The sequence below is a fragment of the Gymnodraco acuticeps genome, unplaced genomic scaffold (genome assembly GCF_902827175.1).
Source record: "Gymnodraco acuticeps unplaced genomic scaffold, fGymAcu1.1, whole genome shotgun sequence".
NCBI lineage: Eukaryota > Metazoa > Chordata > Actinopteri > Perciformes > Bathydraconidae > Gymnodraco > Gymnodraco acuticeps.
The window spans coordinates 1,480,408-1,508,153 of NW_022992177.1; the positions used below are offsets into that span (position 1 = coordinate 1,480,408).

Sequence of the window (27,746 nt, forward strand, 5' to 3'; positions counted from 1 at the left end):
TGAGGCACACAGTGTGGGCGTGTCATGCAGAGAGCAAGTGGAAAGCATGTGCGAGAAGACAGGCAGTTTAAACAGCAGGCTGGGGCCCAGGCCCGGTCCGAGTGGCTGGTGAAACAGCGGGTACCTTTGTTTCTGGACCAGACTGGTGGGGTTCAATAAGCTCAGGGGCAGAGCTGGGGCTGCTAAGTGAGTCAGCCTGAGGAGCTGCGGCTGCAGCAGGCGGCTCCTCGGGGTGCAAACCCTCAATCTGTACAGACTGCTCAACAGCAGGGGGCGCTACCACCGTCTGAGCAGCCTCCTCTTGCTGTGAAGTATTGTTAAGAGACATTTATAACACAGCCTGCATACACAGTACCGCTCACCCCAACACAGACCTTTTTACTTACACTGAATCAGTTTTACACCAGCCAGAGAATGTGGTTAGATGATAACATACCAGTAGCTTCTAAAACAGGTAAAAAAACTTAGCAAAGGACATTTAATCTTAACAAAGGTCAGGACACAACACCGAACACAAAGAGCGATTCCTCAGCGCTGCAGTACTTAAAGCCATTCATCCTTCTCTGAGGAGCACAGCCTGCAAAGCTAGAAATGAACTTTACCTGCTGCGGAGCGGCCATCTTGAAGCCAGCAGGGTCTATGCGGCTGGCTGGGTCGGGCTGCACAGGGTGCTGGTATCCAGGGTAACCAGGGGTGTCCTGAATCACGGGCGGGTCTTCTCGCACGGGCTCTGAAGAGCGGGTGATGGCGGGCTCCGTGGGCAGACCCACCTCGTCGTTCAGAGTCTCGTCCAGCTCCTGGTCCGTGTACGCCCCGCCCTCCGTGTCCGTGTCCTCGTAGTCTGAGGTGTGGCGGCTGTCGGTGCTGTACATGGAGTACTCACTGCCCGGGGCCGACAGGTAGGACAGGCGGTCGTCATGGATGTCCAAGTCGTCCTCTGTAGTGCCATCAGCCTGAGAAGAAATGATCATCCCATGTGTGACTCAGTTACACTAAAAGAATGATAGAAATATTGCTCATTAAAATAAAATATGAAAAGGGTCTCTCACCTTGCCCTCTGACACCCACACCAGCTGGTTCTGCTGCTGCTGGGTCGTTTCTTTCAGAGCTCCGTACCAGCCATCGTTCATATTGTTCATGTTGATGGTGGCTAAAAGAGAATATTTTCAAATGAAACCAGTCACTTCCTGAAGAATAAGATTTAAGAGCAAAAGAGACAGTTTGCATATTGAATGTTCTGTGTTCTCTCTGCACACTCACTGGTGAACAGGTGGTGATTATTCTTCCTCAGTTTGAGGGCTCTCTCATAGAGCTTCCTGGCGCTCTTCCTGGACTCTGAACACAGTCTGGTCCTCATGTTCTTCACGCCCTGCTTAGTGTCAGGGTTAAGGAAGACTACAATCGGGTACCACTGAGCATAGTTCAGCCTGTCCACAGCATTCGGGGTGATGTCCAGGACAGCATGTTTGTCCTTCAGGAGGAAAACAATAGGGATATATCAGTGACAAAAGAATCAAAGCTATGTTATTGATGCATTTCATATGTAGAGGAGGCCTACTCACTCTGTCAATTATCTGCTTGATGGTGTGAAGACGAATGATTCCTGAACTGCGTTGGTCTGTTCCTGCATCTCTCGGTTCACTCTCTGAAAACAAGGTTGAAGAGATTTAAGAACGTTACTCAAAGATGTAGTCAGTTGATGTTATACATATAATGTATGTGCAGTATAATGCATGCAAACATACTGGCAAGCTCAAAAAGATCGGGCTCTTCTCTCGCGACTTTTTCTCGGGCAACATCAGCGATCGGGCCAAATATCACCACAGGTCTCAGGAAACCAGCTGCACAGAAATATTAAAATATTAACTGACTGAGCTATAGTTTCAAGTTGACATATAATAATATAATATAATATAATTACTCACCCTCTCTCAGAACGACCCTTTCATAAGCCGGGAACTTTGTTTGGACTGGCTGTGAGGAGAGGTCCTCCCGGCTCTTCCTCAGGTTCCTCTTGGAACTGCGAAGACCACGAAACCTCCAGAAGTCGGCCCTGTCGCCCCCTGCTGTTTTAGGAAGAGTGTACTGCACACTGGACAGCTGCTCCGCTCTGTCGACAAACAGATGTATTGTAACAAAAGCTAATGGATGTGTGCTAATTGCCACAGGTAACGTCAACACTGCGATTAACAAAATACACTAGATGGCAATGATAATATTAACATGTTTATCATAAATAAGGTACATTACTGACTGGTGTAGGGCTGTACTACTACGTTTTCTTTTTTAATGTTAAAATATTTTTAGACTGCAGTCAAAAATTAGGGCTTTGAAGGATAAACACCAACAAATATGTATTGCAGTAGATTCAATTAAGTCAACAAAATTACAACACATCATATTCATTTATTTTATATACTTGACTGACAATGCTGTTTTTCACACAAGGTGTTAACAATCCGACACAAACTCGACTGGAATCTAATTCTACCCATTTGATAATATTTATAACATAAGTATACCCTTATCTTTATCTGCAACTGTACAGAAATAGCGGGCTTAAAAAGAATAAACAGACGGAAAAAAGAAGAAGATAATGCTGCATTCAAATGTTGATTTATAATTCAATAACCGCATAATGAATAAGTCTTTCAACCAGGGGTGTCGAACTCAATTTCATCTTAGGCCACATTAATAATAATAATAATAACAATTATATTTATATAGCGCTTTTCTTGAACCCAAAGATGCTTTACATTTGGGAGGGAGGGTAGACAAAAAAAACAAACAAAAAAACATTAGCATCATGGTTGCACTCAAAGGGCCAGTTTTATATATAAGACTATATAAAAATACATATATCAATATTTAATATATATAAAATAATGTATTATATTACATTATTGCCTCTGCATTGGATTATTATCGGATAGGATAATAACTTCATAATTAACTACGTCTGAAAGCAGAAGTCTAGGGCAAATAATTGCAAGTCTCTTCAGTGAGCATTTGACAAAATGATTCAAAAAGAAAAGCCACATTTTGGGAAAAAGTCAAAATAAAATTAAAAGACATTTTGAAAAACAAAAGTGACATTTTGAGAAAAAAGCAAATTCTAAGACAAAATGAATATTTTGAAGAAAAATAGTAAATTTCTGAGAAAAAAGGCAAATTTGAGATGCATTGTGGGACATGTAGTTTATGGGTAACATGCTTCTGTAAATCGGCATGTAACCGTATAATAAACATATTATATTCTTTGCAAGCTCTTGTGGGCCACAGAAAATGAAGTCACGGGCCTGATTTGGCCCCTGGGCCTTGAGTTTGACACCCCTGCTTTAAACTATTTGGTGCAGCCTACATGCACATCACTGTTTGAGATAATTGACAAACAATTAAAACTAAAGCTCATAAACACGTCTGTCTGGACGCCCCTACCTGTTTTTGTTAGGGATGATCCCCCTCTCCACCTCTTGGTGGTTCTTTCCGATGCGAATAGCAAGCCAGGAGCCTAGCTTCCCGTTGTAGAGGGTGTCCACCACACGAAACACCTCTCCCTTGTTGAAACTCAACCCATACGGAGATTCCTTCTCGTACTCAAAGTGCGTCCGGATGTAGAAGGAGTCACCGACATCTGACTCAACGATCCGTCTGTACACTGAACAGAATAAATCGAGTCAAAAACCTCTGGCCACTGTGACCAACAACCCAGTCATCTCTCGCCTCATCTCCTTACTCACTTCACTTACCATCTTTCTTCTTCTGGGCTAGAATAGTGACCTCTTCACCCTTAGGAAGGTCAAGGAGGAACAGCACCGCCTCCTCTCGGATTATGTTTGCAAAATCTACATTATTTACCTGGAATTTAGGAAAACAGAGGTTACTGCATTAAGCTTTCCTCAGAACAGTGTCACTGGTGTGTAGTACTATTAAGTGAAGAAGTAGCTTCATTGTTCAAAGCCTGCTTGACAGGAGGTGTGAATCTCTAAGTTGATAAAGGTTTACATAGCTCTTCCTGTTCTCAGTATTGCCTAGGTAACTGCAGGTTTTACTGCACTGCAAGAACTCAAACTATTCCTCTTTTTACTTGTAGAAAGGAGGAGGAGGTACAAACAGCAAGACATATGGCTTTAAGGAAATGGGACAAACACAGCTAGAGGAAACAGTTTTTTTTGTGTGTGCTCCCTCTGGGTCATTGCTAAGAGACCGGCCTGAAGGTACAGGCATTTTCATGCACCCAGTGTTTTAAACCATGAATATAAAAAGGGAAAAGCTTGCACAGAGGATGCATACCCCATCAAACAGGCTGTTTACTGACACTACAGGGTGTAGGAGAGGAACATAGAAATAGTTTTTGACATTTCAATCTCAATTTAACAACACCTTCATTCACAAACAACCACTTGATTTCAGGCGGTCAGGTCATACCCTTGCTTTGTTAAATCATAAAGTATCTCACCCTGAGAATTTGGTCGCCCTCCTCCAGGCCCTCCTTAGCAGCTGGGCTATCCTCCAGCACGCCGGCTACGAAGATGCCCACGTCGTTCCCCCCCGCCAGACGCAGCCCCACACTCTCCCCCTTCTTAAACTTCACCAGCTTCATGCTTGGCCTGAGGAAAGGGGATAAAGACAATACTTAAGCTTATTTATTTCAACATGACACTATTTGCTGGCATTTCCCTCTTTTCAATGTAAACCTCCATTTATGTCATCGTTGAGTGACTCTTGGATGCCCTCCAGATTTCTCTTTTGTTGACTTGATTTAGTCTTTAGTGAGCGTACAGAAGCAAAGATGTAAAATTGTTCTGTAGAAAGAGAGGGAAACATTCCTACAAGGCATTTGAATATCATTTAACAGTTTTGCTGTAATAATAATAATAATATATAATTTTTTATAGCGCCTTTCAGGAAACCCAAGGTCGCTTTACAAGTCGGGTAGGGGGGGGGAGTAGGGGAAAAAAGGCAGACAGGTTAAGGGGGTGGGGGGGGGGAAGTAGCGGAAAAATAAACCTATTAAACTAACTATACAGTGGCGAAAGCCTTGGTAAAAAGGTGCGTTTTGAGGGCTTTTTTGAAAATGTCCAGGGTAGACAGAAGTAGTCACAGTAAACCGTTTCTCTCACGCACAAACATTGTGCATCCAGCCATAATAAAAGCTGCTTATTCAACTTGCCAACAAACCCGTGTGTGCAGAAAAACACATTTCTTAACAGCATTGAACTCTATGCCTTGGGCAGCCAAAATGCTTTGTGCAGACAACTGAGGGAGCATTTAGGAAACCGAAAGGGCTGCTCCAAGATGTGTGCTGTGGTTTGCCCTGCAGTCACGATTCCTTCCTCACAATTGCCTTTTTGTATTAAGTCAACAGAGGCTGATGGAAGGAGGCACTCACAAATGCCACATATCAGGAGACTTTAATGGTTACCATATTATACTGTTAACATTACCGTAGGATGCCATCGTCATGGGTAGCGCTTGGCACGGGGGCATCAGAGGGGCTGACTGGCAGGTCAACATCTGGCTGTCCAGGCTGAGCATACACAGGCTTTGGCTCTGAATACAAAATAAAACACAAACTTCATTTATCACTGCAGACAGATGATACACATGTTAAACTGCACCAAACATGCTTAAAACAAAATATATACTCCTTGAAACACAGTTGAAACAATACTGCAGACACACATGTTAAAGTCAGAACAAGTGCATTAATGAAGTGTTTGAAGCAGGCAGTGTTATCGCACAGACGCTTGCACACAAATCCACTGGAGGCACAGAGTGTCCTGAGCGCGGAGGTCGAACAGAAAGGCAGCAGAGTGCTGCAGGCTGAGAGGAACGTCAGACTCGATCAACTCATACGGTTTATTTTCCCTTGGCTCCGGGCGAACTCAGCCAGGCTCAGCAGGCGATTGGATCCAACTTTCATTTTTCTCTAGTCGTGCTTTTAAAAAGGGCAAAAATGACTGGTTCAAACAAGACTTCATTTTATAATGAAATAAATAAATGTTCTGCTGCTCATGAAGGACAGGGAAAACCAGGCTACATGTTGTATTTGCTCACAAGTCACAAGGTACAATACAGAATGTAAGGATGTACTGACTCGTCTATGAGTTAATTAGTTAAAATATCCCCTTGTTTCTTTATCCTAAAGCCTTTTATCATCTCTGTTAACTTTAATAAGTTACTTGGAGTGAGTTCTAATGATATGGTGCAAGATGTACAGGAAACAACAGTTTCTAATTGGTCGTTTTTTTATCAACAAAATAAAAGATTTTTCACATTTCTTGTCCTCCTCTTTTTTGTGAACTCCAGTGCATGTTGATCTGGTCTCAGTTAGTGCTGACTGGGATTTATGCAGTCTTGTCATGGAAAAAAAGGTAATTGACAAACATATTTCGTTCAAGTACACAAACGAATCACGTTTAAATGCAGATTCCTCTCTCACGGACCTGGGAGTGGAGGAAGTTGTTTCTCCTCTCTAGCAGTGGCCGCCTCCTTGGGTTTGGGCAGAGGAACCTCCTCCGGGAGCTTCACTGGGGTTGAAGACGGCTTCGAGATTCGTTCGTCATCACGACTTCTGTGACTGCTACAGAAATAGATGTTTTTGTACAATTTATCTTTAGAAAAGGAATATGTGAGATTATAAATAGTGTATTCTGCAGATGTAGAGCTCGGAGGCAGGAGGAGAACTTTAAGGCTACATCTCGACTACAAGCAACAAAACTACAGCTGAACGCCATTCAACACAAAACCTGAGATGAGTTCAATTCTCTCCTGACTGCAGTGGACACGCACTAGCTGAGTCTTGATTGTCAGTTCACTCTTGTATGCTCTGTTTTACAGCAGCTTATTGTTAGCATTTCAATGTTTGGCTTTGGCTGTAAACCAGCACAGGTTTGACTTTGATGCCAGTTAATAAATAAAAAACAGTCAGGCTGTGTAAACTGTAACCCACAGTGACCCCGGCCAATTGCGTGAGAGTAAATGATGACAGAATTTCCCCGTGTTTTGATAAATGCAGAGTTTCCCGATGTGTTTCAAATGAGAAACCAGACGGGAAATGAAGTAAGCAGAGCAGGATCTGAGGCTCTCACCTCCTGCTCACTGGCACAACTTCACTGGCAAAACACTGCTTTCATTTTGATTAGGTAACAATCCCATTTGAACCGGCTGCAGAGCGACACATCTCTTTCAAACCCCTCCAGGAGGAGGCCCTACTTTTAACGGCCAACTTCCTGAACTGAAAGAAAAGGTCACAGGTCACTGATCCACGTTCAAATAAATAATAACATCCTGTCCTAACTAATCCTTCCTGTTCATTAACATACTCGCTCCAGTAGTTGAATGTGTCATAAATGATTGATCAACAACATATTCATAAATGTGAACGGTGCCCTAACAATACAATCTTTTCAACCAAATGTGGCCAGACATCCACAGATATAAAGAGAATCCTACAGAAGCTCAGCCACATGGAAAAGGGATGACAGTTGACACTAATAGCTGCTGACGGGCCTTTGTTCCTCTCCTGTTGGAGCCATGTTGTCTTTGTGCCAAACGTGTGGTTTGCCTACCAAAACATTAAGAGACACGAGGATCCTATGACACTTCCACCGGACTCTATCATCTCAAGTCAAAACAAGACAGCGCCCTGAATAATTGATGATGAAAATGATCAGCATTATTATGAAGTAACATCTTCCTGTTGGAGTCACCTTTACCAAACGTTTCTGGCAAGAAAATCTGTTAAATCTGTGACTCTGAAACCCCCTCAACTAAAACTAGATCTACATGTCTATTCATCTACATTCATTCTATCCAGGATTTACTACCAACACTATAGCTAACTACTCACACCGAGTTATGGTGACAAACTTACGGTATTCTCCAGCTGTTAAGGGAATACAAATGGCAGACAAATCGCATTTAGTAAGTGTTAGTGAGACTGTACTTTTGCTAATACAGTTCCCTTTGTTTGGCATACACCATCATCTGAAAGACTTTTCCAGGTACCACATTACACAGAGGATGTTAAAATCTGAACACAAAGTAATTTAGGTTAAGCACTGTACTTTTACACTAAGTAGACCATCATTTTGACCAAGGTTGTCTCTCTTTGCAGCAGTTGACTTTTATTTTTGCTCGGGTCAATAAGCAGTGTGAAAGGGGAACCACTCTGGTGCTCTATTGAGTTTAAATGAAGAATTAATGAGGTTCTTTTAAACAAGGTTACAGTCACAGAAGTGCTGAATGGGCTGATGGCTTTTATTAACCCAAACATAAAATCGAAGGTCCTTCACAACCACAACAAAAACAAAGAAGCCTTCTTAATAAACGTTGACAGGTAAAAGCACAAACACAATGACAAAATCAGTTATATGAATAGCTCTTTAAAATAATAATATAGCTGACTATAACTACGATAACTATACAAACCATTCATTATTAATAAAATATTAATTAATGAGTCAATTATTTCCTCAACTAATCATGTAGTTTCAAATTTGTCAGAAATGTGTTTCAGCTCTAGCTTAAAATATGAAAATGTTTAGTTTTGATCACACAATAGGTCTTTGCTGTTATTAATATAGTTTTGTTAATATTACATCTCTGGTGGTAACAAATCACATTGCTTGTTTTCTTAACACTTTGATGCCAGATTATGCATTTTCTTCACTTTTTGTGATTTATTTTTTGTTGAAATCCTAATTATTGTTGCTGCTGTGATGCAACTGTTTTATTCGCAAACAAGAGATAGATAGTAGCAAAAATAAAGAAGCAAAACTAAAATGACAGATTATGATTCAACACAGTTTTTGTTTCCTCCGTTACAGCTAAGAGACTGAAATATAAATCTATATTAATGTATGTTTGTATGGATTTTACCTGCCATTGCTGATCTGTGGAGGCGAGTGTCGGGAGTGGTCTGAGGGTTCAGATCTTCGGTCTGGAGAGCGCGAGCGGCTGCTACGATGTCTGTCATGCGATCGATTGGAATGGTCGGATGCCAGCGAATGGATATCTGAAATGTCTGATCAAACAAAAGAGACACTGCTCAACGACTGAAATACACACGGAAACACTGGCTTTTGAGCCGATCCTCATTCCTGTCGAACACTAACGCCACTCTCACCGTCTCTGTCGGAGGCGTTGGCTGAAGCGAGGCTGTCATCGAGGTCAGGGATGTTCAGCAGGGTCGCCCTGTCGTCCCTCTGAACCACCATTTTAGTTTGCCCTTTGACCTTTCTATCAGCTTCTTGGCGTCTATCAAGGAGAGGTTCTCTGTCACTGTGCCGTTAATCTGTGGGAGTCAGAGAAAGAAGCTATTAGCCATGACAAAGATATACAAAATAAGAGAGATCAAATGAAGACTTCCTAGTTTCACATTTGAATGCAATAAAATGGTGATATAAGAAGTTTAGCTTGAGTTACAAATGTATTGTGTAAAAGGTACACTGATTTGTCGGGATTAAATCAATGTGTAGGATCAAATATGGGCTGTATTGTAGAACATTTGTAATTCTTTACTTTTATCTTTTGATTAAGCTCTCATTTCTTAAAGGTGGGGTAGGTAAGTTTCAGAAACCGGCTTGAGATACACTTTTTGTTATATTCCATGGAATGCTCTTAACATCCCGATAGCAATGAATATCTTAAAAAAAAATTCATCTGTGGAAGCCGTAATACTGTAAAAAGTACAACCAATCAGTTTAGCCGGATTGGATTGCCGCCCTGTCCGTCAGCCTTCCATCTCGTGCACGCACAAATGTATCTCGTGCCCTCATTGGGCGTGCCGTCATTGGGCGTGCTGTCATTGGGCGTGCCGTCATTGGGCGTGCCGTCATTGGGCGTGCCGTCATTGGGCGTGCCGTCATTGGGCGTGCTGTCATTGGGCGTGCATTGCAGCAGTACTTCAATGACTCGCCAGCAACAGGCGGCCACTTTCACCAGTCTGCTGACGTCATGTGCGTGTTCATGTGTGTTGGAGGAGGTGCTCTGTAAGGAAGTCTGAAGGAAGGGGCGGATTCTTTTCGGCTGTGTACTTTCACATTTTAGTGCACTCGAGCCGGTTTCTGAAACTTACCTACCCCACCTTTAAGTGCTAACATGAAATAAGATCACATGACATGTGTTAGAAGGCTGGATGTGAGAAACGATTGGTTCAGGACAGCTACAGTTCAAAAAGAAGCTAGTGAACAGAAAAATCCACTTGATGCGTTCTCCAAAATGTGAAAGCACTGAGCTACATCAAGCAGGTATACTGTTAGTGCTGTTATGCAACATTAGATTGTGAAAATAAATATAAGGAATAAAAGGTACAGCGACTAGAACAGCAGTAACTGTACAAGTAACAATAGAAAAATCCATAAAATAATGTTATTTTAAATAGTTTTGCTCATGTTCAACATCCTATGATCTCTCCATATCAAATGTTGATCATGCTTCCTGTCTTCCTCACCTTCAGTACCACGTCTCCCTCCTGGATGTTGCCGTCCCTGGCTGCCAGGCTCTCGGGGGAAATGTCCTTGACAAAGATGTGGCTGGCCAGGCGGAGGCCATACTCTGCTTACAAAGTGAACGACAGCAACAAAGAGCATGTTAGCACAGAGTTCACGTGACCACACCGCACTGCCTGCACTTCACTGTCAAGCCGCTGCTCCCGCTGGGATTAACAGTACTGATTAAAGAAGATTAATTGCTCTTTTACTTAGATTTACTTGAGTGAACTTGGATTTTGCTGCGTCTGGCAAGTTGTATTTACTATGGCAGTTGACCAAGGCTGATTTGGAGGTCTTATTCTCTCCTTATAGCCGGGCTCTAACAGTGGGTTTAATAAAAGGGAAGGTGACTTCCTTGATTACTTCAGAAAATCTTCTTTTATTTTAATTTGTAATTATTTGTTTATTAAAATTGTTGTCTTTATTTCAGTTTATTTCTTTATTTTTTCTTGTTTTATTTCCCCCCCCTTACACTTATTTAGTAACAAACAATATTGTTAATGTGCTCTGTGACCTGTACAGTGTTTCCCCTAGGTTTACTGCTTTGGGGGGGTGCTGCCTGAGCGGGGGGGGGGATATATATTTTTTAAATCCTCTGGAGCAGAGAGAGGGGCTGTGGATTATTGATTTATGCATCAGTGTTTCTTAGGGTAAAAAACACTAAAATCACAACTTAAAATGAAAGCGTTTAGTTTATTTAATAAAAGAGCACATGTTCAATGTGAAAAGTGACAGTAGATTAGTTGCAATTTGGTGCTATATATATATATTAAAAAAAAACAATTAATAAAAAAATTATTATTTTATTTTTAAACACCTTGAATTTCAGGGGGGGGGCGGGGGGCCGCGGGGCTCCGTTGGCGCAGCGCCCCTCCAAGACAATGGTAGGGGAAACTCAATAGGTTGTTAAAGGGGTGTGGGCACATTTTGATTGCTCGGAATGTGCAGCATATATCATTACTTTGTGAATTTGAACTGAATGTACGTGCCTTGTATCACTTGCTTTTGTGGAAAAAAAACCGAGATATCAATTAAGATATCTTCAAAAAAAAGAGTGCCCTCCTTTTTCATCCCCGACATTGTGAGCCTCACCTTCATTTTTGCGGGATTTGACAAGTGTGACCTTCGCGGGGCGGGGGGGCAGGTTGTGTGAGCGGCGGTCTGAGCGTGGGGAGATGCTCCTCTCCCGCGAGCCGCTGCGTTCCCGTTCCCGTTCCCTGTCCCTCCGCCCGCTGCCACGCCCGCTGCGCCTGCTAATAGCCCCGCCCACAGCGCTGTAAGCCCCGCTGCGTCCGCTCCGCGTCTCGTATATCTCTTCGTCGTAGCTGTCCTCCTCCTCGTCATGCTCTGACATCGTTTCCCTCTCCCCCAGGCGGCCCATGGGGACATGCACCTTCCTCTTTCGCCTGATTGTCTGGAAATACGATAGGACATCAGTTACAGGAATATGAAATCAATCACTCTCTTATCATGCACTTTCTCCTACTAGGCAATTCTGGAATATATAGGAAATATCTTAATAGAGTGCCACAGTCCTAAAACCCGGAAGTAAGCTTCTTCCGGTTCCTTCGCCAAAAAGCAATGCAATTTCTCCATAGGATTTTGGAAAATATCTAGAAATAAGGTCTGTGGTTGACACAAATTGAAGAGACAGATCACGTTTTGTTCTACGACATTAAATACATCCGCAGTGACCCCACTGGTGATTTTTGAAGAGTTTACATGTCTGAAAAACGATGGTTGTGTTACATGTGGCTGAATAGGACTACAGAAGTTGTCGAGGCCGTTGTACGTCATTACGCCGAACACGTAAACACTCCTCTAAGTTAGTTTTTCCAAACTGTTAAAACAAACGCTTCAACTTGTGCAATTTTGAATCTGTATTTTTGAATATGGATCTTAAGTTGTAGTTCGTTTATAGCATAAATCTATCTGGCGATTAGATTTACGATTAGAAAATTATAAAAGTAGGGTAGACATGTGGATATTATCCGACTGAACAAAACATGATCCGTCTCTTAAATGTGTGTCAACCACCAGACCTTATTTCGAGCTATTTTCCAAATTCCTATGGAGAAATTGCATTGTGTTTTTGTCGAAGGAACCGGAAGAAGTTTACTTCCGGGTTTTAGGAAGTAAGCTTGTGGCACTCTATACCATGCATGGTAACATACATTAACCAAATCAAAAGGAATTCAAAGTAGGATGTTGACACTTACAATTTTGGCAATTTTCCCACTCTTGCGAAGCTGCTGGACTGCGTATGCATGCTCCACGTTGTCCATGGAGACAGCATTGACCATAACGACTCTGTCATTTTCCCTAGAGAGAGGACACAGAGACAGGCATCATGCCGGAGTCCTTCTGTAGCAGGAAGTGTAATTCAATACTAATACATGTCAATAATAGAACAACATCTTACTGCAGCAGGCCTTCTGCTGGACCTCCTTTCAGCACATCCGAAATGACAATGGAGGTCTCGCCACTCTGAAAATGAGGGTTATCCCGACCTCCTGATATGGCTATCCCGAAGCCAAACCCTGGTGCCTGCATGCAGAGAGACAAAGATTAGGATGTTGATGTGTGGAACAAAATACTATGAATCAGAATCAGAATACCTTTATTGGTGCATGCATGATATAAATAGGTCTGAATACCGACAGACAGACAGAGCTAAGTGAAATAGTCGACTGGCATATTCCACTTTTTCTTTTAAACGGTACAAAAATATACATTATTACGAAGCATACTCCAAATATTATTCATTTAGCTTTTGTCTGCAAAAACATGCACAAAATGCAGTTTTGGTGTATTTTTGTACGCTTCATAGACAAAAAACATTAACAGAAAAAGCTCTGATGTCTGCTTTGTCTGTTCCACCTGCATCTGTTCACACAGTAAGCACACTTAAGAGGATGCTGAGAAAGAAAGCACAGATAGCAGAAACAGGCAGAGCACAGAGATACTGGGAGCAGGAGGAGTTTGAACAAAGACAGATGTAGAGAGCATCTGAGGGCGGAAGGCTGACACGTACCCTGTGTAGTGTTACTGTGTGCTGTTCCCAAATGACAGTCTCCTCCATTGCGGCGCTCTGGAAGACAGAGATAAAGCACAGCGTGATTAACAAGAGAAGGCCTTTTGTCTCCTGACAAAGGGACACAGAGGGTCGGTCATGTGACCTGACACTTCCCTCGAGTTAACACCAAACAGGTTCAAAGTCATTCAACATCTTCAATACAGCTGAAAATATATCAATTTAACACTTATCCAAAGGACAAACCTATTGTTTTCTCTCAAGACATTGGTTGAATGACAGAGTTCATTGGAAACCAGTATATTATTGATTACTGGTAATGATGTTTTGAGCAAAAATGGCAAAAAATAATTGGTTGAAGCTTCTCAAATGTAAATATTTCCTGTTTGTGGGATTTGGGCGATTGGTTGTCAACACACTGCATTTTAAATGTATCCGAACTAACAATGATTTTCATTATCGATTCATCTATAGACCCTTTCCCCCCCCGTCAAGAAGCAATAAATCATGTACCATGCAAAAATAATTATTCAAACTGATGAATTGTAACATTTCAGTGTTCGAGCTCATTTGCTCCTTAATGGATTTTCACAGCAGCACAACTGTGACTTTAACCTTTATCTCGATGTCTGCAGCATGGTCCATCAGGAGCTTCTCCATGTGAATAATGTGGATGTGATGAGCACAATCTAGCTAATTGCCTCCATAATGTGTACGCTATGTACAGTAAGTGCACTTTTGCAGTATAATTAATCTTATCTTGGATTGAGGGAAAAGAGGCTTTTTTAAATGATTTGCATCACTCCTGCACGGCAAAGAAAGGAATGGAAGGAATACTATTAGAGCCTGCACTGTCAAATATAGAGAGCACACACTGAAAACAATAACCGGACTAGTATCATACACATTTTAAAAGACAATCATATCATTTGAGGTAAGCCCATTTCCACTTCATTCCCTTTACTGAGTTAAGAGTTTCTATTAAGGGAGGCAGTCTCAGTGTTTCTGGCCTCTTGACATGCGAAATCTAATAAGGATGGGAACTGTCACATCCACTATACACATACAGCGCTGCACCCAGCAGCTTATTGAGTTTGTTTCAAGTTTAACACTGTTACCTATTTACAGTGATACAGATAGCACTGTGCTGTGCTTGGTTTTATCTGCAGTACACTCACACGTTACCAAACAGACCACACACCGTCAACATCCTCTCCCCTAAAGTAGACCCACAGTGAGACGTGCCATGTTTACACTGAATACAATCACACAACACATACTCTATATGCATTACATTAATGCACACAATGCTCATACTGCACATATTTCTTGTATTTTTTTTTTAGTCAGTTTATTGAACATGTCAGAAACAAAAACATACAATAATAATATATATATATATATTCTCTTTTTTTTTTTCTCACTCAAATGAATAATTATAACAAAGTACAAAAAAAATAAAAAAAACAATAATAATTCTCAGATAGTCTGTCATGTTCAACAGGGGCAAGAAGAAGCTTAAAAAAAACTTTTCTGGTCCCACCCCCCTCTAGCATATATTTTTCTTATACATAAGACATTAGGTCATCGTCATCAGCGACGTGTTTGTCTTGTTAATTTGTTTGCTTTTTGTTTGCTTGTTTCATATTCCATATCCTATAATTCCTTCATAGCATTCGATTTCCATGTAAATTACTGCTTTATTGTATTTAACTATATTTTATTACGGTGTCCGTAAACTATTTGTTGTTTTATATTAGATAAGATAAGATGGACTTTTATTAATCCCTCGTGGGGAAATAGATTTCTTGTTTTACATTTTATGTCTGCACCATGACACCAAGTCAAATTCCTCGTATGTGTGAACCTACCTGGCAATAAACCTGTTTCTGATTCTGATTGATAAAACCCTGCTAAGTACGATGAGGTCACACTGACAGTAAGTCTTTGAATTAAAGCACAGCCTCCGTTACATGAACACCACAGAGGATGAGATGACGGTCGCCTCCTTCAGCTGTTGGGTCATCAACACTGTCCTCTGCGCCCCACTTCTTATCTCTCCTTTTATATCATTTCACCTCCACCACAATCTCACGACACATTAGACATTCAATGACTGCGTATAAAATACTAGCAGGTCCATTCCTTTGGGGGAAATTACAACCCACATCACAGCAACTTAATGCAATAACCCCCATTTGTCATGTAAATTGATCCGACGAGTGTGACCTTAATGGGTGAGACTGTCGCACATTTCCCTCCTGCTTTGCCGGTAATTTCTCTGACACCTCCAACACTTACAGGACTTGTTGGGAAGAGTGATCTCATGTTGCGGCACATTAAAGTGCAATGAGAGTTGAGCGGAGGGAGATGAACGTTACATTAAAGGCAGCATCACTTCTAGTGCTCGAACTCTCAGCTGACAACATTTTAGTAGTAATTTATTTTGGTCCTTACTGAGATTATTATATTCCTTAAAATGAATGCATACAAATATTATAAACAACAATACATATTGGCAACAAGGGGTAGGCTAAAGGTTTTTAGAGTATATTCCTAATGGGAAACCCTTTCACTACTAGGTTAACAGAAAAATTAGCTTTTTCAGCCATTTTATACAAATTGATAAACATATCTCGTGTCGTGTGTTTACAATTCCATTATCAACATTGTTCTTGCTTTTGTTAATTAAACGCCTTGTTGGCAGCTTCTAACCCCAAACATCGAACGTCTTCACGTTGAAGATAAATCTGCACATCACCATAAAAATGTGGTAAAGTAGGGCCAACCAGTTCAAGTGAATATGAGTCACAGGCAAATGGAAACACTTTTCAGGGAGATAATGTCTTCAATGTGGGCTATCTTTAGCAACGTCAACGTATGATGGAAAAGTCTAAGGATGTAATTTAGCTGGTTGCTGCCGTCCTGTTTATTGTTTGACCCCCCAGACCCTTCAGCACGTCGTCCTCATGTCTGTCTCGACCTGTCGGCTAAGTGCCAAGTGTTAGCCCGTGTCTGGATACAGGTGACTGAATGCATCGCCACAAGTGGCCCCAGACGTTTGGAGCTTTGGCAGCAACAGTCTCAAACTCCTCAAGTAGCTTATGGTTGGATTCACACAAGGAGACGGGGACAAAAGTTTGCACAGGGGAACCCCCCCCCTGGCTTTTTATATTGAATACACTTCCCCACTTCCGAGAGAAAAAAAAGACATCTGAATATTAACAAGACGGCTGAAAACAGGGGCAGGAAGTTTTCTATTCGGAGGAAGAAGATTTATACCCGTATCTTCTTCATCAGCGCTGTGGAAACGCTGATGCAGAGAACTCCCACATTTCCTCTACATTTCAAGATGGTGTGCCACTGAACTGCAACGTTATGGGAGGTGCTGGTTTCCAGTTGACATTCCTACTTCCATAAATTCTTTATTAGCATTTATGCAGCGCTCACACAAACGAATACAGTTTTTCCCAAAATCCCCTAAAATCCCAAATGAGGCAAAACAGAAGGAAGTGGAAAATAAATGAAAACTAAACAGAATTGTAGGAAGGGAAAACAGAAGACACACATACACACACAGACACACACCTTTTACTTTGAAGGGATGTAATTTTGCTTTCTCCTCCTGCAGAGCTCGTTGCTCTGGTAACAGAGGGGGCACAGTGTGGTGTTGTTCGAATGGCCTGACATTTTCAGGCCGTGTCTGAAAGTTCCTCTCAAATGTGTGTGGGAGGTTTAAAAAAAAGACGGCTGAATTAATTTAGAAACAAAAGTTTTGTTTCGCATTTTAAATAAGCGTTCTTTATTAGTTGCTAAATGTGTATCCTAACACATTCAACACAAAAGGCTCCAAGGCCTCAAAAGTACTGATATCTGTACTGTAGGAATTAACAAAGATACATGACTGGCAGTACAATCAAATAAAAATACTGTACACACATGGCATTTTGTCTTCAAGCCAACAACCAATCCAACACTTTATTGCCCTATTCAGAGCCAGGGACACTAATCTCAAAAGTCAAGTAAACAACATAAAAGCCAGTGTTTGAGTCCACTCTGCACTGCTCTGTGTACAGTTTGTACTGAAGTCGTGTCAGCATCCAGAGACTGATGAGTTTTTGTGGCCCTGTTGTGTACGCCCTTTATGGCCACAAAGTCCCGGTGCCAACAGAAGCTTCATGCCACAAGCCAGAGCCAGGGCTGGCAGCCGCTGCTCAGCGGAGACGCACCATGTTGGTTGGGTCATGCTTGGGGGATTACAACCAGGGAACTTTGGAGCCAGCACTACAACACAGATGGATCACACAGCTGAGGGCAGAGAGGACAGGAAAGCTGTGGTCAAAAATGGACTGTATGGAGTCAATACACAGACTGCTAATGACACAATTCCTCAATAAACCCATACAGATGGGCTTTATTGCTCAGCAGAACAAACTATTAAAGCATGTCTGTCAAAGAAACTCTCACATCAGCAGTTTAAACCACTAATTACCTCATGAATCAAATTAGGGCTGCAACTAATGATTGTGTTCCATAATGGTAGAGTAGAAATGATTGTGGAGATGATTAGGCTATTTATTTCTAGACTGAAATTTGATCAGAAACTACTCTGATAAAGTATAACTTATTTTCTCTTGAGTTTTATGTTTTTAGCAAAACTTGCAAAAGCTCACTGGTTCAAGCTTTTCAAGTATGTTCTTTGTTTTCTTCTACTATAGTAAAGTGATGGGTTTTGCACTCTTGGTTCGACATTGTACTGCGTTTTGACTGGACTGTTACTTTCATTATATTTAGGTGTGCAAACCATTGTCTTGCTTTAACATTAAGTCCATCACATGTTAATGGTGAACAAATGCAGATCACATTTACCCAAAGTCCTCATTGACATAGGCTAAAGTATTGTTTTGTCCGACCAACAATCTAAAACCCCAAAATATTCAGTTTATAGTTACCGTACACACATCAGAGAAGATTAGCAGATAGTCATTGGAAAAGCGGCAACCAGATTACCTTTGCCATTTTCTTTTCACAAAAATGGCTAAAGTACACAAATGATTTAATTGTGTACTACAAAATATAAAAGGTTATTCCTAAATGAATCCATATACTGATCATTTCAACTGTATCTTTGTCAAATACTGGTATTTGGTACCTGGTAATAGGCAGTCAATTATTCAAAGTAATCTATAAGGCACTGATTTCAAATGAAGCAATGACCAAAACAAGTAGTTGTGTGACCTGGCAGGACAATTTCAATCAAGTGCAATAATAATACCTGCTGTTTGGCGACTATTGGCAAGTCTACCAGCCACTTTGGCAGCATACTTGTCTTTTGACAGTTCTTTTCAATTGCAGATTTGGCTGTTAAAACAGTAAACGGAGCTGATCTTTGGGGTCGCATTGCAAGCTAGCCTCACATCTCTTTCATCCGTCTCCAGATTGTTGTACTGTAGCTAATACAAACACATAGAAACTAACTGATGTATCCAACTGCTTTGATATATTACAAGTAGGGATTAATGCCTATGAGGTGTAAGGTAAAAATCTGCACCAAAAGAAAGTAGAAGAATATCTCAACCTGGAGTCATCACAATACCCAACACGACCCATGAAGACGGAAGCTAAGATGGTGTTTCATTTTGTATTCACTTTGGAGTTTCATTCAAATGAAAGAGAGCTGGCTGCCCAACTCTCTATTCAGCAGAAAAACTAAATCTTCCGAAAAGGGAGCTGAGGCACTATGGTGGGGTGCTCAACTCTCTGACAGAGAATACATGTTGTGCTGTAGTATGGTTTAGGGGTGAGGCAGAACCTTATTCAATTTTGACCGCTCTGGGACAAGAGTAGCTAAAAATAGCTCTCATTAATTCTGCCGTTGTGATGCTGCAACAGAGAGGTTTAAGCGAAATGTGCAGCATGAACACTGGAGTACGTTTATACATCTCATGTTGGATTAAACGCCACAGACTGGCTGAAACAAATGATGCAGTACAGCATAGAGAAAACATTTACTTTCTCTATTTGTTGGATTTGTCTGTGAGGCCTGAGGAGAACAAAGGGACGTCGGTCACTTTCACAAAGCCTTTACAGTGCCAGTGCAGGGCAGATATGACAATAGAGGAAGCTGGGATATTATATAGATAACTGTATTTTACAAACAGTGGGACTGAACAACATTTCAAGTACTCAATGTTGCGGTTTAGCTCAAACAAAATCAACTTAAGAAGATAACTTGTAGATAGTTTAAACCGTGGTAATGGCAGGGTTTTCCAGAAGCTAGTAAAGACTTTAGTGCACGTATTCCCTTTTTTATCCATGTACTTTTTTCTTTTAATGTTTATTTTATTAGCTTTTCTTTTTAATGACTGATTTTAAATGCCATTTTCTTAATCTCTTTCATTTTTTGTAAAGCACTTTGAATTGCCTTGTGTTGAAAAGTGCTATATAAATAAACTTGCCCTGCCTGCCTTGCCTTGCCTTGCCTTCTAGAAAACCTTAAATGTATCATTTAAATGACGTAACTGTTCGAGCCATTTTCCTTTTGTTATTATTGTCTGAATGTTAGGCTTGATAATAATATAAATTAGATTCAACTCTTAATTAATCAGGTCTTTTTGTGAGTCACGCTATGGTTTTTAAGGCTCACTTATTTGTTTACGAAATGTGCGTCAGTGTCACGTGCATGGCTATACGCCTATATATGGTAGGTTGATAGGACCCAGCTGAGGCTGATGAGACGGGGACACGGAAAAGACTTTTGCCCGTGTTCTTTTTGTTCTTTTGGAGACTGTTAACTTCTATTTAGTATGAAGCCAAGACATGTGTCCTGCTGTTTATATGCCGTCTGGACTAACGAATAAAGCTCCTCTGACTCCACCACGTTCTCCGCTAATTTGTTTGGAAACAAAGAGAGGTGCGTCAGAAACCACAACCCCGATAGAGGCGGCTATTAAGACAAGGATTCAAACGCCACCACAGCAACTATGCAACACATTGCTTACTCAAAACAAGGATACTTTTAGGACCGTATGGAAGTGGCACTGCGGCCAAATACAGAAAACAACAGGATCACACTCCACTGTGGCTGCTGGCAGTGAAGCAGCAAACAAGTAGAACGAGATGATTGATCACTTCAGGAATTGAAAACGATGTGCTGACAACCGCTAAAACTCCCCTGCTCCGGAGAACATATTCAGATGCTAATGAGGGCCCGTGCCTAGCACCAGTCGGGGGTCCCCTGAGAGAGAAGGGACACTCTGCACATACAACATGGTTAGACACTGTGCTGTGGGTCCTCTAATGGAGAGCAGATAGTGGGAGGGATGCAGCAAAGCATGCGTGATAGGAAGGTTAACGGATGAAACCTATTAACTCTGACATAAAACTGAATTACAAACCATTACAGCCATCAAAGACACACATTATTTAACAGCAACAGTAAAGCAGACTTCTACCTTATTTCCTTTCATCTTTTTGATTGGTTGCTTAAATATTCAGCTAAATCCTGATGCATTGAAGATCAGATGTACTTACACGAGTTCATCCTGGTGACTACAGAACACAAACAGAAGCGACTCCTCAGTAGATTCCAGCAGACGAACATCAGCAGCCTCAGTGTTTAACCGCACCAATCAGTGCTCGCAGGAACCGGCCCCCGCCTTTCTTTCCTTTCTCTTTCCTTGGCTCGGAAACAACTGAAATCACGACCACAGGTGAGGGGTTAACAAACACAACCCGAAGCTATACCCGAAAGCTTCCTCTGCAAACCTCTGTGTCCTCTCCCAACATCCTTTTCTTCACAATGTGTTCCTCGCTCCAACTCTGTCCTTAAACGCTCATGGGATCGGAGCGAATCCCCTCTGGCTTGGCAGCGATCTGTGTAGGATCTGCAGTTCCGCTACAGCACGGGACTCCTCTCTACTAGCATCCATCCGCAGTGTAAACTGCTGTATCGGACTTAACCCCTGAGGCGCCGTGTTGAGCCGGAGCAGGAATCATCAAACCTCTTTGCATGTGGGACATTAATACGCCCCTCCACCCCAGGTGCGCTGCATGGCATGCACACATTATGCTCAGCACGTCAGTGACATCCCATCGAGGATTACTGTCCGTCAAAATGACAGTTAATCATATACAACACACAAGGACATGTTTCTTAAACCGCGACAACACAAACACTAATACATATGACCTCCAACACAAACAGGTTGCTAATAAAGCAATTCAAAGCTAAATTAAGAAACAAAGTGAAAACTGAGGATGAGATGCACATGTGACTTGTGTAACGTCCCAGGTACAACGAGGAAGGACATTCTGAGGATTACACAATCTGTAGGGCAACACAATACTGCATGTTTCTCAGCAAGTATTTGAGTACATTTATTGATTATATTTTCACTTTGATGGACGGCTTTAATGTGAGCAGAACTAAGTTATTTTGTTCTTTTATCTTTCACATTAGTACAAGATGTTAAACTGTTCTACAGGAGATTAAGATGGACTTTTATTAATCCCTCGTGGGGAAATTGTTTCTCTGCATTTGACCCATCCTGTGTTAGGAGCAGTGTGGGGAACGGTGCCTTGCTCAGGGACACCTCGGTAGCACTTGGTCTTGCCGGGACTTGAACTGGTGACCTTCCAGTTGCCAAGCCAAGTCCCTATGGACTTCGCCCAACAGCCTGCATTTAATATCCCCTCCAGCGAGTTCACTACTTCATAGACCCCATCCCAATGTATAATGGTGTTTGTGTGAACTTCAGCAGCTTTATTAGGAAGAAGCTTACTGCAGTGCAGTTTAGACCGACACAGAAAACAAACCAAGAGCATTGTTCCCTCCCGTGGGAAACATCTTATCAAACAGTACTTAGTGGAAACACTTTCAGGAGTGTTTATATTGGTATCATCTTACCACATTACTGTGAAGATGTATGTTTTCTATAGAGTCTGGCGTACTGCATGGCTGGCTGCACAAGATTGTGAATTCATCCTGAGGCAACTCCAAGCATCTGCCAACAGCATTCGTGCTGAGGCGCCGCCTGTTGTCCATGAAGAACTACATTTTCCTTCACCACCATAACAAAATACATGAGTTGATATTTGAGGCTGGGCCGTCCTTATCTTAACGATTTGTCCCAGGTCGTGCTGAGACCGCTGAGAGCAAGGCAAGAAAAACGAATGCACATCGTAGTCGGCGAGCAACATTTTACTGCCCACCTCATATTAATGCCCGACATGATCGGAAGGGTACAAGGCCGCTCAGGGCGCCTTAGTTTGACATTAAACTATAAACTATCCACTCAACCTCATGCACTTAAACATCCCTTACTGCCTGTAATACACTGATTGCTCCTCATCATATTCTTGACATTTATGAGACTGTTATTACAGTTTATTAAAACTTTATGTAAGGGCATGATTTGCATACCCTGTCATTCAGTTCTCCAGCATGGAGGTAAACCAGCAAGGACCACCAACAAGACCGCAGTGTGCTGAGAAGGTGTTTACATGTTGTTGTTACACATGTTTTTGTAAAAGACAAAATGCATCACAGTGAAAATATGCAACAAACGCACAAATTGAAATGAAAAGTAGATAAATAGAAAATAAATAACCCAAAATAAACCATTCTGGTCTGCCAACCTGTTATAGAATGTCACAAAAAGAACCATCAAGGTTGATTTGAACACAAATAGGTTGTTTCTTTTTCCAAACATTTAGCCCAGATTCATCATTAAGGTAGAACGCGGCTCTAACACCAAATCAAGGCCAGTGGGTCATGACATCCCCTTATCAGTCAGGATCATGATTGAGTTGGACAAGCCTGAAAGACACCCAATCACCGCTGGCTAAAGAAACAAGTTACATCCCACAGAGCGGAGCCTGAGAGTTGTGACAGATTCCACACGTAGTTTGCTTTCTCCACCACCTTCTCCCTATCAGCCTCCAAATTAATTATTTCTACATCAACCTGAAGTGGCATGAAGGGAACTCAAGCTGCTAAACGCTTCAAGTCAGAAGCTAAGCCTCTACTACGTCTTTTTTTAATACCACATGCCTGAATACCGAATGCCAAGGTGTGATTACGCTCTGTGAAATAAACAAATCTGCTCATTCCTTCTCATCTCTTTTCCAGCACATGTATTTAATTATCAAGAACCTCAAAAAGAAATGTCGTCCAGACAACTGGAGTTTCTATCCAAGCTTCAAAGCTCTGCTACCATTGCACACATGTTAATGTTTATGTAAAGGTCTAATGTTTGTCTGGAGTGGCAAAATATGTGCAGGATGAGTCCAATAGGCAGTCCATCGGACCGAACGGCACACACTGTCTCGTAGAAATGGTCTCGAAAACACAGATACCTAATAAAAAAACAATCAAAGCTGCTTTTTTAAAAATACACAATGTCGCATTACTTTGAGCTAGCCATGAGGTTTCAATTTCAAAAACGAGGAAGCCAGCGGCAGCATGCAAACATTACTTGCTGTGCTAAACATTGAGTATGTAATTAATGTTTACATTAGATTTGTGTTTAGCCAGTATGATAATTGGCTTTCATTACAAAGATAGCTGTCATATTAGTGATGCTAACACTTTCTGTCCAACAGTGTAGACCTGGTTCCTCAGACAAGACAAATCCCACCTTTTTGAAGGGCACATATTCTGATGCTTTTCATTTGTTATAACACGTTTCACAATCCATGTTGTGTTATTATTTGGCATTATTACAGTGTGGATTTTCACAGATAATTTCCCACAAAAGACAATAATCTAATTCAAAGCGTGAGTCTATTTGTGGACTGATTTGTAGGCTGTAGTCAGTGATCATAGCCAGAGCACATGGAGCTGGAAGTCAGCTCCTGAACTCAATCAGCCCAGTGGAAGTTATCAGTGCCGCACACAGAGCACATAAGAGGGCAGGAATGTGCTGATAAGCTGAGCCTCTGACCTGCAGCCCGCCTCCTCCCCGTCACTGTGATTGAAATGAGGATGACGCAGCCCATGAAAAGCCATGATGATAAGGGATGTTTCTGCACTATACCAGAAAGGAGGTTCACGTTGACATGTGATTGATGAGAGATTGTGCAAGCCTCCTTATCCTGATAATTCCACACCCCTTTCAAAAAGGAATTTACGATGGACTTGATTTACACAGGCAAGCTTCTGTATTACTGGAGCTATAAACATAATGTATATGTGCCATTTGTTAACACATAGACCTACTGTACGTTGAGGACATGGAGGTTAATGTCATATTTTTAAAGAAGTGTTTGCTAGGAAGTCTTAGCTTGGCCATGTACCAAAGCAATGACCTTTCAATGTCTGAAGCAACTATCAATTCATCTTTCAACAACTCAACCATCTTCAAAAACTAGCCTAAAACGAGGTAGTATCAAATATGTAAGGAGCCAAAGAAGATAAATCGACTATTCAAATCCAGACCCAAAAGATGTAATTGACCAGGTCTATCAGTAGGTGTCTCTACTTTGAATTCTATTTTTTCAATGGTTTGTTTGTAAAGCTTGAAAAAAATAGGCAACACAAAAATATATAATGTCAGTTTATGATATGCTGAGATGTGTGACTTTGTTGTTGGCATTTCTCTATTAAACTCTCTATGGAACGTTAACTTATAATTCATCTTGAGCCAATAGAGAATGCAGAGTAACATTTGAGTGGACTTAAAGAGGGTGACAGGATTAAACTGGGCTGCAAAGCAGAACAGAAATCCTGCTAAATTGAAAGAAAAAAGGATTAGATCTATTAGCTGATGCCGGGCGAAACTAGGAGTGTCAAAAGTTCATCTCGAAGTTACACCTCTCTTTGGATGAAAATATCAGAGTGATTCTAATTATACATAATAATCTATGGTGTAAGCAGTGATATAGTGCTTTAGGAGAGTGAAGGCTAAGTCATTAAATCATTTTCATTTTTATTCTAGTGGCACCTCAAGGCTATCACTATCCCATGCTATCTTCACATCCTCACACCAATATGTAGGCATTGTTTTCCTTCTCACAGTTAGACCACTAATCTATTCAAAGAGAAACCTGAGGACATTCTCTTTTATATTCATAACATAGGCCATGTGGTTTGGAACGTGTTTGCATAGATAAGGTTTAACAATATAGTAGTCTCAATATTTGATAATAATGCAGTAATACAGTCTCGTGAGTTTTTCTGTAATGTAGGTCTGTTATAACCATATAACCAGCAAGAGATAAGCCTCTTATTTCACTCCGTTTCTACAAATACACAGGACTACGAAACTGCAGTCACTTTGAACTTAAGTAGGCAAAATATCAAATACATATGTCCTTTAAAAGCACGATGACTCAGATGACTGCTGATCCCATGACAGCTTAGGTCAACATGATTTAAAGGCCAACATGTATGGCTGCCCTTGAGCTGCAAGATATTGTCTTGTCTCAGGGGACATGCTTTCAGACCCATCCCTTGTCTAACACTGCCATCTGAATTTTTAAAAAACAGTTTAATTGTGCAATGAAACACTTAATGGCTGCCACAAATATATATGTGTGCCAACCTCACTTCATGTGAAAGATCTGTTGAACTGCTCAGCTTCAATTTCATAAACCTGTTTCTATCACGAGGCGAGTGATGACATATTCAAGTCATTGACTCAAGCTCTTACAGAGTACAATACAGAGATAACCTCCACTAATTCATGATACTTTCATTGAAAGATATACCAATTATACTTTGTATTGAATGTATCTTATTGTTAGAGAATAAATGTAATGTTTGTTTTTGCTTTAAGTAGTCATTTGGCGTCCATTCAATTTGAAACCTGCTATCACTCCATTATAGAAACCAGACCACTAAAAGAAAAACAAGAGACAACTCAATTATATGAGCAAGCAATCTACCTCATACAATTCACAACGTAAGTGAATAAAACATGAATGTTGAGGTAGGCCATAATGACAACTTTAAGAGCATATTTAATACCGGACAGTATTCATGATTCTGACATTATGTAATCCAATCCAAGGATGTGAAATATGTTTAATATCCATGTATATGCAAATCAAGCAACTTTAGGTTTTCATTGTTTATTTCTCACATCATTCAAATTACTTCAGTATTTACTTGTATCTTTTAAAAGGAGTAAATATATTGAAACCTGCTAGATAGTATCTACTTTACACCTGGTATTCATCTCCAGGCTCATAATGCTTTACTTTTGCAAATCAGATAAATGGGAAAAGACTATGAATGTTGTATGTTGTTTGACCATACCAGTTGTAGTTATGACTAGTTCACAGCAAATGTAACGCAAAACGATAACTATCTACAAAACAATACTGTCCAGTGTTGACAATATTCAACAGGTGATGACTGGTGCTATTTGTTCAAGTTAACAGTATCCATCCCTTATGTAAATAGTGAGATGTTTAGCATAGATGAGCTATAAGCTAGCCTACGGGAAAACCCCCAAAACACAGCTGACATGACGCTATTATGACAGCTGGTACAGTGTCACCAAACTAACAAGCTAACTTTAGCCAACTGCTACCTAGCTTCACCAAAGACCCACATTGGGTTTACAAACGGACCATCAAAACAAAGGTGAGCCATCGCTTGACCTTCCCTTTCCATTAAACACCAGGATATCATATGTGTAGCAGCTGACCTCACGACACCACTCCCTGCTCTCCCTCTCTCAGTCTGACACTTTATTAATCTTGTGCCCCCTTTATACCCTCTTGGTCAAATCAACCCCCTAGCTGGCCGACATTTTGTTCCCGCAGCTAGGCTAGCTCATCCCGGTTAACGTCACCTGGACGCTCCGCGCACTTGACATGGGAACAACCGGTGATGACAGCTCCACCGCAGGGCATGTTGTGACTCCATATTGCCGCTTATGCAAGCTCCGCGGAAATAGGGCACCGTTATTCACGTTTTCAACCAGAAGATAACGTTAGCATGTTGGGGCAACTAGCTAAACACCTAGCATTGCGCGTAGATGCAGTTCGCCAGCACTGAGGGAGCGGAATTACCTCGGTTATCGCTCGCTTGTTCCCGCAGACAGCCAGACACACATCCAGTCAGCGCCTGCGGCTACAGAGAAACAAAACTCTCTCTCTCTCTCTCTCCTCATCTCTCCTCTCTCTCTCTCTCTCATCTCTATCTCCTCTCTCTCTCTCTCATCTATCTCTCTCTCTCTCTCTCTACTCTCTCATCTCCATTC

General features: G+C 41.3%; 1 protein-coding gene across 1 annotated transcript in view; it reads right to left on the reverse strand.

Annotated features, from left to right (window-relative positions):
* The window catches only part of tjp1b (tight junction protein 1b), a 58,237-nt gene that overhangs the window by 9,583 nt on the left and 20,908 nt on the right, over positions 1-27,746 (reverse strand). Inside the window, 20 exon segments of the mRNA XM_034204790.1 lie at positions 125-304; positions 603-953; positions 1,050-1,150; positions 1,261-1,471; positions 1,563-1,645; positions 1,746-1,841; positions 1,926-2,110; positions 3,439-3,658; positions 3,750-3,858; positions 4,460-4,610; positions 5,448-5,553; positions 6,450-6,586; positions 8,887-9,031; positions 9,134-9,229; positions 9,232-9,301; positions 10,460-10,566; positions 11,592-11,913; positions 12,719-12,821; positions 12,922-13,046; positions 13,534-13,590. Coding sequence (XP_034060681.1) covers positions 125-304; positions 603-953; positions 1,050-1,150; positions 1,261-1,471; positions 1,563-1,645; positions 1,746-1,841; positions 1,926-2,110; positions 3,439-3,658; positions 3,750-3,858; positions 4,460-4,610; positions 5,448-5,553; positions 6,450-6,586; positions 8,887-9,031; positions 9,134-9,229; positions 9,232-9,301; positions 10,460-10,566; positions 11,592-11,913; positions 12,719-12,821; positions 12,922-13,046; positions 13,534-13,590 — 2,955 coding nt within the window.